The sequence below is a fragment of the Chlorocebus sabaeus genome, chromosome 16 (genome assembly GCF_047675955.1).
Source record: "Chlorocebus sabaeus isolate Y175 chromosome 16, mChlSab1.0.hap1, whole genome shotgun sequence".
In the NCBI taxonomy this organism is placed as follows: domain Eukaryota; kingdom Metazoa; phylum Chordata; class Mammalia; order Primates; family Cercopithecidae; genus Chlorocebus; species Chlorocebus sabaeus.
The window spans coordinates 72,177,988-72,191,163 of record NC_132919.1 but is presented as its reverse complement, the minus strand read 5'-3'; the positions used below and the strand labels follow the sequence as shown (position 1 = coordinate 72,191,163).

General features: G+C 42.5%; 1 protein-coding gene across 4 annotated transcripts in view; it reads left to right on the top strand.

Annotated features, from left to right (window-relative positions):
• CDK12 (cyclin dependent kinase 12) overlaps positions 1-13,176 on the top strand; it is an 87,987-nt gene that overhangs the window by 54,150 nt on the left and 20,661 nt on the right. For all 4 annotated transcript variants that reach the window (XM_073005346.1, XM_008012866.3, XM_008012867.3 and 1 more), the window contains exons 8-11: positions 407-508; positions 5,231-5,308; positions 6,956-7,072; positions 9,762-9,893. In XM_073005346.1, the coding sequence (XP_072861447.1) occupies positions 407-508; positions 5,231-5,308; positions 6,956-7,072; positions 9,762-9,893 (429 nt within the window). The remainder of the gene's footprint in view (positions 1-406; positions 509-5,230; positions 5,309-6,955; positions 7,073-9,761; positions 9,894-13,176) is intronic.

Below are 13,176 nucleotides of genomic sequence, written 5' to 3'. Positions count from 1 at the left end.
TGATCTCGGCTCACTGCAAGCTCCGCCTCCCGGGTTCATGCCATTCTCCTGCCTCAGCCTCCAGAGTAACTGGGACTACAGGCGCCCGCCACTGCACCCGGCTAGTTTTTTGGTATTTTTAGTAGAGACGGGGTTTCACTGTGGTCTCGATCTCCTGACCTTGTGATCCACCCACCTCGGCCTCCCAAGTGCTGGGATTACAGGTGTGAGCCACCACACCCAGCCTGGAAGTTATTTCTTCATCTCCCACTTCTGACCAGTTTAATTTTGGAGTGTTAGGTTGCTATGCATTTGTTTTTCAGTCTCATCTTCATTTGGCACCTATTTCTATTTGTATTTAGTTATATGAATATTTTTCATCAGAAGCCATTGTAAGTTTATGTCATGGTTGTTTTTTATATTTCAGTCGCCCTTACACAAACAAAGTCATTACTCTGTGGTACCGACCTCCAGAACTACTGCTAGGAGAAGAACGTTACACACCAGCCATAGATGTTTGGAGCTGTGGGTAAGGTTCTGTTAACTTTTTCTCTTGTCTGTAACTTACGTATTATTGACTTGTACTTTGTTTTCTCTGTACACTGGCTTTTTAGAGCTCTTATGGTGATAAACTTTTGGCCAGATTTCTGGGGAATCTGTTGAATATTTCTTAATGTCAGAGACATTTTTTTAAAAAAACAGATTTCTTCTTTTTTTTGTTTAAACTTTGAATTGATATCTTATTTGAAAATAAGATATCCAAGTAAGGTTCATAGATTGCAATTGATTACATCAAATCTTTTAATTTTACATTCCCCTTCTGCGTTACCTAATTTTGATTTATTTTGTTTCCTTATAATTTCCTTAGAAGAAACTATTTCACTTGTCCTATCCAGCCTTTTGTAGTCTGGATTTCGCAGATTGTATCCTTGTGATGATACATATATATTTTAGCATGATTTTTTATCTTTCTTTTGTTTTTTTTTTGAGAAGGAGTCTCGCTCTGTTGCCCAGGCTGGAGTGCAGTGGCGGGATCTCTGCTCACTGCAAGCTCCACCACCTCCCGGGTTCAAGCCATTCTCCTGCCTCAGCCTCCCTAGAAGTTGGGACTAGAGGCGCCCGCCACCACACCCGGCTAATTTTTTTGTATTTTTAGTAGAGACGGGGTTTCACCGTATTCGCCAGGATGGTCTCAATCTCCTGACCTCATGATCCGCCCGCTTCGGCCTCCCAAAGTGCTGGGATTACAGGCGTGAGCCACCGCGCCTGGCCAATTTTTTATCTTTTTATTGTTTGAGACAGAGTCTTTCTATGTTGCCCATTCTCGAGTCCAGTGGCTGTTCATAAGCATGATCATAGCACGCTATATCCTTGAACTCCTGGGCTCAAGCAGTCCTCCTGTCTCAGCCTCCTGAATAGCTGTGACTACAGGCGCATGTTGGTGTACCCAGCTTATCTTTTTTACTTTTCACAAATTGTAAATGGATTAAAGGTTGATTACTTACCACCCACACAGGGTCAGGGTAGTAGACCCTGAAACTACTTTACAGTTGGTTTTGAATACTTCTAACAAAAGTTGTATAATCAGTGGTATATCAGAGTTGGGAGGTGGGGAGCAGTGGGAGCCTCTGCCCAGAGTACAAGCAGTAAATGAGTATGTTGTCTGTGGAAGATTTTGAAACAACAAAACAATCCAGTATAAACTAGTCAGCTTTTTATTATGGCCTTGTGAGGGCAGTTCTAAATGAGCAGATTGGTACACACATACCACTTTACATAATAGTAATAGTCTTTTTTTGGGATGTTATCAGTTACTTGGCCATTGCCCACATCTGTTAATTCATTTGTGGTTATTTTATGATGGTCACATTCTAATTATATCATTTCTTACTGGAATGCTTTATATCCTCCCATCTGTTTGGCTGAACTCAGGTCTAAATAATATAGAAAAGGTAGGATAAAAGTTAATTCTTTAATTTTATTTAACAGTTTTCAAAATAATGAAGTAGTTTCCTAGTATCCTTCAAAGGTGACCAATGAAAAATGTTTTTGTTTTTTGGTTTTATTATGAACTCGTAGATTTAAACTTATTTGATGTATTTTAATCCATTGTGGTTATTATCCTTATTCTTGTTCAAACTATGCAGGCTTTAGCCAGTGGGAGCTTATTCCGGCTATATTTTGAGTCCTTTTGACACACCATAGTAGTGTTATAGTAGAAAACATCTTGTTTTTGGTTCTAAGCTTGTCCTGTTCATTTCCTGTCCCAGAACTGGAATCAGCCATTTCTCTAAGGAGTCTTAGTTCCTTTTAGTGGAAAATTATATTTAGAAACTACAGTTTGTGTGTTGGGGCATGGATGTTTTAAATGGGCCATGTTTGTTAATTGTATCTTATGTTGTATGATTTATGCCCACTCACACACTGTCCTTGACCTCTATACTTTACAATTCTGACATATATACTTCCCAGTGGAGCAAATCACTTCTTTCCATTCTTTTCCTTCCTCTATTAATGTCAGTCTTTAAGAGGAGCACTACAGGGGTTTTATTTTAAAATTCAACAGAATGATGGAGAAAGAGCATAATTTCTGTAGTAGCCTACCCAAATCAAATAAAGCTTTAGTTAAATTTTACTGACTCAAGCTGGGTGTGTTTTTGTTCTGGACTATTTGGTTTAACAGTATTAGCATTTAAATTATCACAACCAGGCTCTAAAGTTAACGCCCCATTAAGATGCATGGGGAAAGTCATAGCTCTGTTTGGTACTATTATTTCAGTCTGTGCAGCCTGCCACCTCAGTGCAGTAGCAAAGTGTTGATTACATAATGAAGACGTCTTCCCACCAAAGGACTGGAAACCAAAAGAAAATAAAACAGAAAAACACAATTGGAAATTAAAACTACAGAAATTTAGACATTCTTCAAAGCCCAGTGGCTCATTGAATTAAGATTTTGTTTGAGTTTTGATGTGAACTTACTACTTTGGTGATCCATGGTAGTCTCTCTGAAGATATTTTTATGGGATTTTTTATAGAGAATTGGTATGACAGTTCAGTGTGCAAATTAGAATCAAGAGGAGAAACTAGAAAGACTAGTACAGCAAATTATGTTGGGAATCTGAAAACCTAGTGGTTTTTTTTTTTTTCTTTTTTTCTTTTTTAAATGTCTGATTTTACCCACTGTGACGACAACACTGCACTTAGAACTTGATGTGGCAGTTAATGTTGAAAGCAGAATTAAATTTTACTTTTCTTTTTTTTTTTTTGAGATGGAGTCTCGCTCTGTCGCCCAGGCTGGAGTGCAGTGGCCGGATCTCAGCTCACTGCAAGCTCCGCCTCCCGGGTTCACGCCATTCTCCTGCCTCAGCCTCCCAAGTAGCTGGGACTGCAGGCGCCCGCCACCTCGCCCGGCTAGTTTTTTGTATTTTTCAGTAGAGACGGGGTTTCACCGTGTTAGCCAGGATGGTCTCGATCTCCTGACCTCGTGATCCACCCGTCTCGGCCTCCCAAAGTGCTGGGATTACAGGCTTGAGCCACCGCGCCCGGCCTAAATTTTACTTTTCTTTAATTTTTATAGAGTTGAGATCTCACTGTGTTGCCCAACCTGGTCTCACACTCCTGGGCTCAAGCAATCCTCCCACGTTGGCCTCCCCAAATGCCAGGATTACAGGCATCAGCCACTGGGCCCGGCCTAAATTTTACTTTTACTTTTCCATCTCTGAATAGGGTTTGAGAGAATGCAGGAAGTAAGAATTTATCTTTAAAGTTGTTTTAACATAATTTGTTTAAAGGTCCAAATTCTAATAGAAAAGTACTACTTAAAAAGCTAGGTTTGTTTTGCTTTCTCAAATTAAGTCAAACTAAAGAATTTCAAAGTAAAACTATAAATTTGGTTTTGTATTTGTTTCATTTCAAAGCATAGGTCAGACAGATTGACCTTTTTTTTTTCTCTCCTCACTTCAAAAAAAATGAAAAATTTCAGGCATATAACAAAAAGTGTAGAATATTCATGTAATCTTTTATTATTATTATTATTTCAAAGAGATGTGGTCTTTCTATGTTACCAGTCTGGTCCTGAACTCTTGGCTTCAAGTGGTCCTCTTGCCTAGGCCTCCCAAAGTACTGGGATTACAGGCATGAGCTGCCGTGCTCAGCCTTTATTTTAATTTATTTTGAAATAATTTCAATCTATGGAAAAGTTACAAGAATAGTACAGAAAATTTTAGTATAGCCTTTCAAATTCATTCAATATTTAAACCTTTTTTATTGAAGTATAAACTGCATATATTTTTATATGTTTTTACCTAATATATCCACCAGTAAAACCATCAACACAGCCAAGATAATGATCATCCACCAGTTTCCTTATGCTCTTTTATAATCCCTTTCCTCTACCCATACCCTCCCATTACCAAGCAAACCACTGTTCTGCTTTCTGTCACTATATAGATAAATTTCTATTTCTAAAATTTTATACAAATGAAATTATATAGTATATACTCCCCCCACTCTTTTAATCAGCATAAATGATTTGAGATATATTCATGTTTTAGTCACTAGATTCTACTAAAAATACAAAAAAATTAGCCGGGTGTGGTGGTGCATGCCTGTAGTTCCAGGTACTTGGAAGGCTGAGGCAGAGAATCACTTGAACCCAGGAGGCAAAGGTTACAGTGAGCGGAGATTGCGCCACTGCACTCCAGCCTGGGTGACAGAGTGAGACTCTTATCTCAAAAAATAAAACTAAAAAAGTCCAAGTGATCTTAGCTGATGACAGTAAATTATTTTCTTTGCAATACAGTGCCAAGAGGGCTATAGTATAATGCATCTTCTACAGAACAGATTAATGACAAAAACGAATACAAACTTTATAGAAACTAGCTACAGAGAGCATCTTTGTTTATTTATTTTTTGTTAGTATTGTTCTTTAATTTTGAGCATCCTTGTAAAATTGTCTTTAGTTATTTCCTTAATTTACAATGGCGTGATAGAAAAGGACTCTTGACTCCCTTTCTCTGTTCATAGAGTGTCCTTAATAGGTGACAAAAGTTTGATCTGCTGGCAAATTTAAATCCTTTATACTTTCTGTTTCACTGTAAGAAATATTTTTTCTTTGGAAACTCAGACTCTGAAATTTGGGGCTAGTTATCTTCATTGCAACTCGATACATTAATAATATAAAAAATTTTTGAGACACTTTAAATAGGCTCTAAGAATTTCTCTTCTGACCTCTCAATTTTACCTTTTCTAGATGTATTCTTGGGGAACTGTTCACAAAGAAGCCTATTTTTCAAGCCAATCTGGAACTGGCTCAACTGGAACTGATCAGGTACAGCTGTACATGTGCTCTTGAGTGCCCAGGTGTGATAGGTAATCTCATCCTCCAGTTTCTAACACTTTCTAGTCATTGTGAATGAGTTTATGTTTCTTATGTCCAAGTAAGTTTCTCTTTACTCAGTCAGGTTTACCATATATTTTGTCATGGGCTATGCATATAAAGAAGTTTTATTCCATCTCATTTTTAGGTCTTACCTTGCATATTTTTTATTAGCTCTTCATATAAAAGCATACCATTTTTGGGATGGCCCTTCCATTCATAGCTCAGATTAGATTAAATTTATTCAGTAAACATTTATTGAGCCTGTTGTACAACAGATTACTTTTAACATTAAACTTTAGGATTCAGAGATAAAAAAAGTACGTCCCTGCCTTCAAATAATTTAGAATTTAGTAAGGTATATAGCAAGTAAATAGTTATGAAATACAACCTATAATAGAAAATTTGGGGAAGGCCCAGGATTGGGCTGGCATTTGGGCGGATTTGTGTTTGTTTTATTTTTTCAATAAAATTAAAGGGAAGAATATAGCAGGTTAGTGTAGTGTTTTTTGTTTTTTGTTGTTTTTAAATAGAGAGTGTCTCACTTTGTCACCTAGAGTGGAGTGCAGTGGCGTAATCATAGTTCACTGCAGCCTCAAACTCCTGCACTCAAGTGATACTCCCTCCTTACCCTCCTGAGTAGCTTGGACTACACCTGTAGTCCCAGCTATTTTTTCATTCGTTTGTTTTGTAGAGACAGGGTCTCATTATGTTTGTTGCCTAGGCTTGAACTCCTGGGCTCAAACAGTCCTCCCGCCTTGACCTCCCAAAGTGCTGGGATTACACACATGAGCCACCACACCAGCCTAATGTAGACCTTTGTTTTTTCTTTTTTTTGAGACGGAGTCTCGCTCTGTCGCCCAGGCTGGAATGCAGTGGCGTGATCTCGGCTCACTGCAAGCTCCACCTCTCGGGTTCACGCCATTCTCCTACCTCAGCCTCCTGAGTAGCTGGGACTACAGGCGCCTGCCGCCACCCCCATCTAATTTTTTTGTATTTTTAGTAGAGACAGGGTTTCACCGTGTTAGCCAGGATGGTCTCGATCTCCTGATCTTGTGAGCTGCCCGCCTTGGCCTCCCAAAGTGCTGGGATTACAGGCGTGAGCCACCGCCCCCGGCCAATGTAGACGTTTTTTAAAGGTGGTATGTAACTCAATTTTTTTTTTTTGTTATTTGGTAAACTGTCAATTATCTATCAAAATGTTCAGTCTTATACTGTCTTCTTATCTCACAGTTTACCTTATAGGGTTACTATAGGACCAACTTAGCCCTTTGTAATTAGTATTAACCGAACAGAACAAAACTGGTAATAAAAACCTGTATAGGGGGATCAAAACATTCCACAAATCCAAATAATGTGAATCGTTTAGGATTATTATCCAAGTATGTTTTCTTTGCTCTATTATAACCAGTTCTTTCTGTTCTATTCCTTTCTGTCCTTAAAGCAGTAATATCATATTTTCCTTTCTGCATGCCCTCTAATGTAATAAGCAAAGATTCCCCAGACCTCAAGAGGTAATAATTACTGATTCTGAAACCTCCAGAATTCATGATGCTGACTCACTCACTCTGTTGTTCTTGCTTTTTGCTTTGTTTTCAGCCGACTCTGTGGTAGCCCTTGTCCAGCTGTGTGGCCTGATGTTATCAAACTGCCCTACTTCAACACCATGAAACCGAAGAAGCAATATAGAAGGCGTCTACGAGAAGAATTCTCTTTGTGAGTTTGGGGAAAATGTTACATCTCGTTTCTGTGTCTGGCTGGTGTTGAGACTTGACTTTTTCCTGGTCTGGGGAATTAATGTCCCAATTTATCATGGCAACACAGTGTAGGAAAACATTTTAGTTTTGAACAGTATATGAGTTTTATCATAGCCCTTTTGTAATTTTCTCTTCTGAAGGCTTTAGACAATAGAAAACCATTTTATTTTGAACAATATATAAATTTTCTCATAGCCTTCTTGATCTTCCCATGAAAAAAAGAGAATGGAACTGTTGCTTCATGGTTTTTTGTTTGTTTGTTTGTTTTTTAAATTGAGACAGGGTGTTGCTCTGTTGTCCAGGCTGGAGTGCAGTGGCATGCTTAGGGCTCACTGCAGCCTTGACCTGCTGGGCTCAAGCAATCCTCCCACCTTAGCCTTTTCTTTTTTTTTTTTTGAGACAGTCTCACTTTGCTGCCCAGGCTGGAGTGCAACGGTGTGAGCTCGGCTCACTGCAACCTCTACCCTCCGAGTTCAAGTGATTCTCCTGCCTCAGCCTCCCACGTAGTTGGGATTACAGGCGCCTGCCACCACGCCCAGCTAATTTTTGTATTTTTAGTAGAGACGGGGTTTCACCATGTTGGCTAGGCTGGTCTTGAACTCCTGACTTTGTGATCCACCCACCTCCGCCTTCCAAAGTGCTGAGATTATAGGCATGAGCCACCGCGCCTGGCCCCACCTTAACCTTCTGAATAGCTGGGACCACAGGCAACTGCCACCACACCTGGCATTTTTTTCCCCCCTGTAGAGATAGGGTCTCCTAATGTTGCCCAGGCTGGTCTTGAGCTCCTGGGCTCAAGTGATCTTCCTGCTTCAGCCTCCCAAAGTGCTGGGCTTAAACTATGGGAGGCTAAGATCACTGGTTGTGCTACCACGCCTGGCCATGTTTTGGTTTTGTTTTTCTTCTTACTTTTTTCCCTCTCTGTTGTTTTATTTTTTTTAACTTTAATAGATGGATAGAACTGGCCATATTTTTGTGTGTGTTGCACCCAGGTTGGAGTGCAGTGATGCGATCTCGGCTCACCACAACCCTTGTCTCTCAGGTTCAAGCAATTCTCCTGCCTCAACCTTCCAAGTAGCTGGAATTACAGGCACCTGCCACCATGCACAGTTAATTTTTGTATTTTTAGTAGAAATGGCATTTCACCATGTTGGCCAGACTGGTCTTGAACTCCTGACCTCATGTGATCTCCCCGCCTTGGCCTCCCGAAGAGCTGGGATTATAGGTGCAAGCCACCACACCTGGCCAGAACTGGCCATATTTTTACTTGTGTTATAGCACAGCATTTCTTGTTTGTTTGTTTGTTTGTTTGTTTTTGAGACGAGGTTTCGCTCTTGTTGCCCAAGCCAGAGTGCAATGGCATGACGTCGGCTCACTGCAACCTCTGCCTCCTGGGTTCAAGTATTTCTCCTGCCTCAGCTTCCTGAGTAGCAGGGATTACAGGCATGTGCCACCACGCCCAGCTAATTTTTTTGTATTTTTAATAGAAACGGGGTTTCACCATGTTAGCCAGCCTGGTCTCAAACTCCTGATCTCAGATTATCCACCCGCCTTGGCCCCTCAAAGTGCGGGGATTACAGGCATGAGCGACTGTGCCCGGCCCAGCATTTCTCTTTTTTTTTATTTTTTTGAGACGGAGTCTCACTCTGTCGCCCAGGGTGGAGTCCAGTGGTGTGATCTCAGCTCAGTGCAGGCTCCGCCTCCCGGGTTCACGCCATTCTCCTGCCTCAGCCTCCTGAGTAGCTGGGACTATAGGCGCCTGCCACCATGCCTGGCTAATTTTTGGTACTTTTAGTAGAGACAGGGTTTCACCGTGTTAGCCAGGATGGTCTCGATCTCCTGACCTTGTGATCCACCCGCCTCGGCCTCCCAAAGTGCTGGGATTATAGGCTTGAGCCACCACGCCTGTTCCCGGCCCAGCATTTCTTAAATCCTGTGTGGGAGCAAATCTGCTTGCTTGCGTTAGCCAACTTCCAACTTCCTTTCTTTGGTTTTACATGGAAATTCAAAGACTTTTTTTTTTTTTTGAGACTGTCTCACTCTGTCTAGGTGTGATCTCACTGCAACCTCCGCCTTCTGGGTCCAAGCGATTCTCAGCCCTCCGAGGAGCTAGGATTACAAGCATGCGTCACCATGCCTGGCTAATTTTTTCTATTTTTAGTAGAGATGGGGTTTCACTGTGTTGGCCAGGCTGGGCCTGAACTCCTGACCTCAAATGATCCACTCGCTTCAGCCTCCCAAAGTGCTGGGTGGGACTATAGGCATGAGCCACCATTGCCCATCCCCTTTTTTTTTTTTTTTAAAAGAGATGGACTCTTGCTCTGTTACCCAGGCTAGAATGTGGTTGTGCAGTAAGAGCTCACCGCAGCCTCAAATTCCTAGGCTCAATTGATTCTCCATTGTCAGCCTCCCAAGTAGCTGAGACAACAGGGTGCACATTACTGCACCCAGCTAATTAAAAATATATTTATTTGTAGAGGGTGCAGTCTCAGTATGTTGCCCAGATTGATCTCAAACTTCTGGCCTCAAGCAGTCCTCCTACCTTGGCCTCCTAAAGTGCTGGAATTACAGGTGTGAGACCCTTTCACACAAAATTTGAGAACTGTAGGGTCATTGTGAACTTGTCCTTTCTGTGTTCTTTTCCATAGCATTCCTTCTGCAGCACTTGATTTATTGGACCACATGCTGACACTAGATCCTAGTAAGCGGTGCACAGCTGAACAGACCCTACAGAGCGACTTCCTTAAAGATGTTGAGCTCAGCAAAATGGCTCCTCCAGAGTAAGTGCTGGTAGCCGCGTTGTGACCCTAAACCTTCCCCTGGGCCTTAGAAGATGAGAAACTCATAGAAGAACCACAAATGCCCAATAAGACCCAAATGAAGAGGTGTCTTTGAGTATTATGGTTGAGGTTTTTTTTGTTTTATCTTTGTTTTTTTCTTTATGTAAGTAATAGATTTAGCTTTGATGCTTGTTCTAATTTGACTCAAGCTGTCTTCTTTTGTCCCTGGATCTCCATCCCAGAATATTGTTCTGTAGAGCCTCTTTGAAAGTATTCCTTTTAGATTTTTGTGGGTTGGTTGGTTTGTTTATTTACTTATTTTTGAGATGGAGTCTTTCTCTGTCGCCCAGGCAGGAGTGCAGTGGCGCAACTCAGCTCACTGCAACCTCTGCAGGGTTCAAGCGATTCTCGTGCCTCAGCCTCCCGAGTAAGTGGGACTACAGGCACACACCACCACACCTGGCTAATTTTTGTATTTTTTGTAGAGATGGGGTTACACCATGCTGGCCTGGCTGGTCTTGAATTCCTGACCTCAGGTGATCCACCTACCTCAGCCTCCCAAAGTATTGGGATTACAGGCGTAAGCCACTGCACCCTGCGTGTTTTTTTCTTTTTTGTTGTTGTTGTTGTTGTTTTGAGATGGAATCTTGTGCTCTGCCTCCTCCGCCTCCCATGTTCAAGCGATTCTCCTGCCTCAGCCTTGCGAGTAGCTAGGATTACAGGTGCCCACCACGATGCCCGGCTAATTTTTTTGTATTTTTGTTTTGTTTTGTTTTGTTTTTTGAGACGGAGTTTCGCTCTTGTTGCCCAGGCTGGAGTACAGTGGCGCAATCTCGGCTCATCACAACCTCCACTTCCCAGGTTCAAGCGATTTGCCTGCCTCAGCCTTCCCAAGTAGTTGGGATTGCAGGCATGTGCCACTATGCCTAGGTAATTTTGTGTTTTTAGTAGAGACAGGGTTTCTCCATGTTGGTCAGGCTGGTCTCGACCTCCTGACCTCAGGTGATCCACCCGCCTCAGCCTCCCAAAGTGCTGGGATTACAGGCATGAGCCACCGCGCCCAGCCATTTTTTTGTATTTTTAGTAGAGACAGGGTTTCACCATGTTGGCCAGGCTGGTCTTGAACTCCTACCCATCTTGGCCCCTCAAAGTGCTGGGATTATAGGTGTGAGCTACCGCTCTCAGCCTTTTGTGTTTTTTTCTGAGTCAGAGTGTCGCCCTGTCGCCCAGGCTGGAGTGCAGTGGCATGATCTCGGCTCACTGCAACCTCCACCTCCTGGATTCAAGTGATTCTCCTGTCTCAGCCTCCTGAGTAGCTGGGATTACAGGTGCAGGCCACCACACCCGACTAATTTTTTTTATATTTTTAGTAGAGACAGGGTTTCACCATGTTGGCCAAGCTGGCCTCAGACTCCTGACTTCAGGTGATCTGCCTGCCTCAGCCTCCGAAAGTGTTGGGATTACAGGCATGAACCACCATTTTTTTTTTTTTTCTCATTGTAGAAATGGCCTCTCACAATGTTGCCCAGGCTGTCTCAAACTCCTGGGCTCAAGTGATTTTCCCGCCTCAGCCTTCCAAAGTCGTGGGATTACAGCCAGGAGACACCACGCTTGACCTCCTTCTGGTTTTTGCTTTTAACCATTCCTTCTGCTGCAGTCATGCATATCTCTGGTGACCACATATATCTCACACTTGCAGAGACAGTCCCAGTTTTGGGGGGTTTTTTTGGTTATTATTTTTGAGACAGAATTTCACTCTTGTTGCCCGGGCTGTAGTGCAGTGGCGTGATCTCGACTCACCACAAGTGTTTCTCCTGCCTCAGCCTCCCGAGTAGCTGGGATTACAGGCATGCGCCCCCATGCCTGGCTAATTTTGTATTTTTAGTAGAGACAGAGTTTCGCCATATTGGTCAGACTGGTCTTGAACTCCCGACCTCAGGTGATCTGCCTGCCTCAGCCTCCGAAAGTGCTGGGATTACAGGCGTGAGCCACTGAGCCCGGCCGATAGTCCCAGTTTTAAATGGTTTCCGTCACTGCCAGTTTGTTTTTGTTTTTGTTTTTTTCTGAGACAAGATCTCTCACTCTGTCACCCAGGCTGGAGTGCAGTGGCGTAATCTCAGCTCACTGCAACCTCCACCTCCCGGGTTCAAGCGATTCTCGTGTCTCAGCCTCCTGAGTAGCTGGATTACAGGAGCCTGCCACCACAGCTGGCTAATTTTTATATTTTTATTAGAGACGAGGTTTCACCATGTTGGTCAGACTTGTCTCCAATTCCCAACCTCAGGTGATTTGCCTGCCTCAGCCTCCCAAAGCGCTGTGATTATAGGCATGAGCCACCGCACCTGGCCAGGTTACTGAATTTTGATGTAAGAAATAAGATCTTTCGGCCGGGCGTGGTCGCTTTTACTGGTAATCCCAGCACTTTGGGAGGCCAAGGTGGATGAATCACCTGAGGTCAGCAGTTCAAGAGAGCCTGGCCAACATGGTAAAACTCCATCTTTCCTAAAAATACAAAAAATTAACCAGGTGTAGTGGTGTGCACTTGTAGTCCTGGCTACTTGGGTGGCTGAGGGAGGAGAATCGCCTGAACTCAGGAGGTGGAGGTTGCAGTGAGCCGAGATTGTGCCAGTGCCTGCCTGGGCCATAGAGTGATACTCTATCTGAAAAAATTAAAGTAACATAAAAGAAATATGATATTTTGATGTGTCTCTATTTCATTAAAATCTTATGAATGCCTCTGTATTGTTTTGGAACTTCATAGGTTCATATCCCACATTATAGCACATAAAAAGTCTTTTATCTGGCCTGACGCAGTTGCTCAACGCCTGTAATCCTAGCACTTTGGGAGGCTGAGGCAGGCAAATCACCTGAGGTCATGAGTTCAAGACCAGTTTGGCCAACATAGTGAAACCTCGTCTCTACTAAAAAATACAAAAATTAGCCGGGTGTAGTGGCGTGTACTTGTAGTCCCAGCTACTCAGGGAGACTGAGGCAGGAGAATCACTTGAACCTGGGAGGAGGAGGTTGCAGTGAACCGAGATTGCACCACTGCACTCTAGCCTGGGCAACAGAGCAAGACTTTGTCTCAAAAGAAAAGGAAATAAAGAGTCTCTTAGCTTTGAATTTGTCACTGACAGTATTATAGCTTTAATGTCAAATTTTGGGGGTCGTGTTCTTACCTTAAGAAAGACTGCATGTCTTAAAAATGGATAGGATGTTAGTTCATGAGTAGGTAGTAACTAAATCTGATTGCTCCAAAGAAATGTCCAAATTCATGTATTTT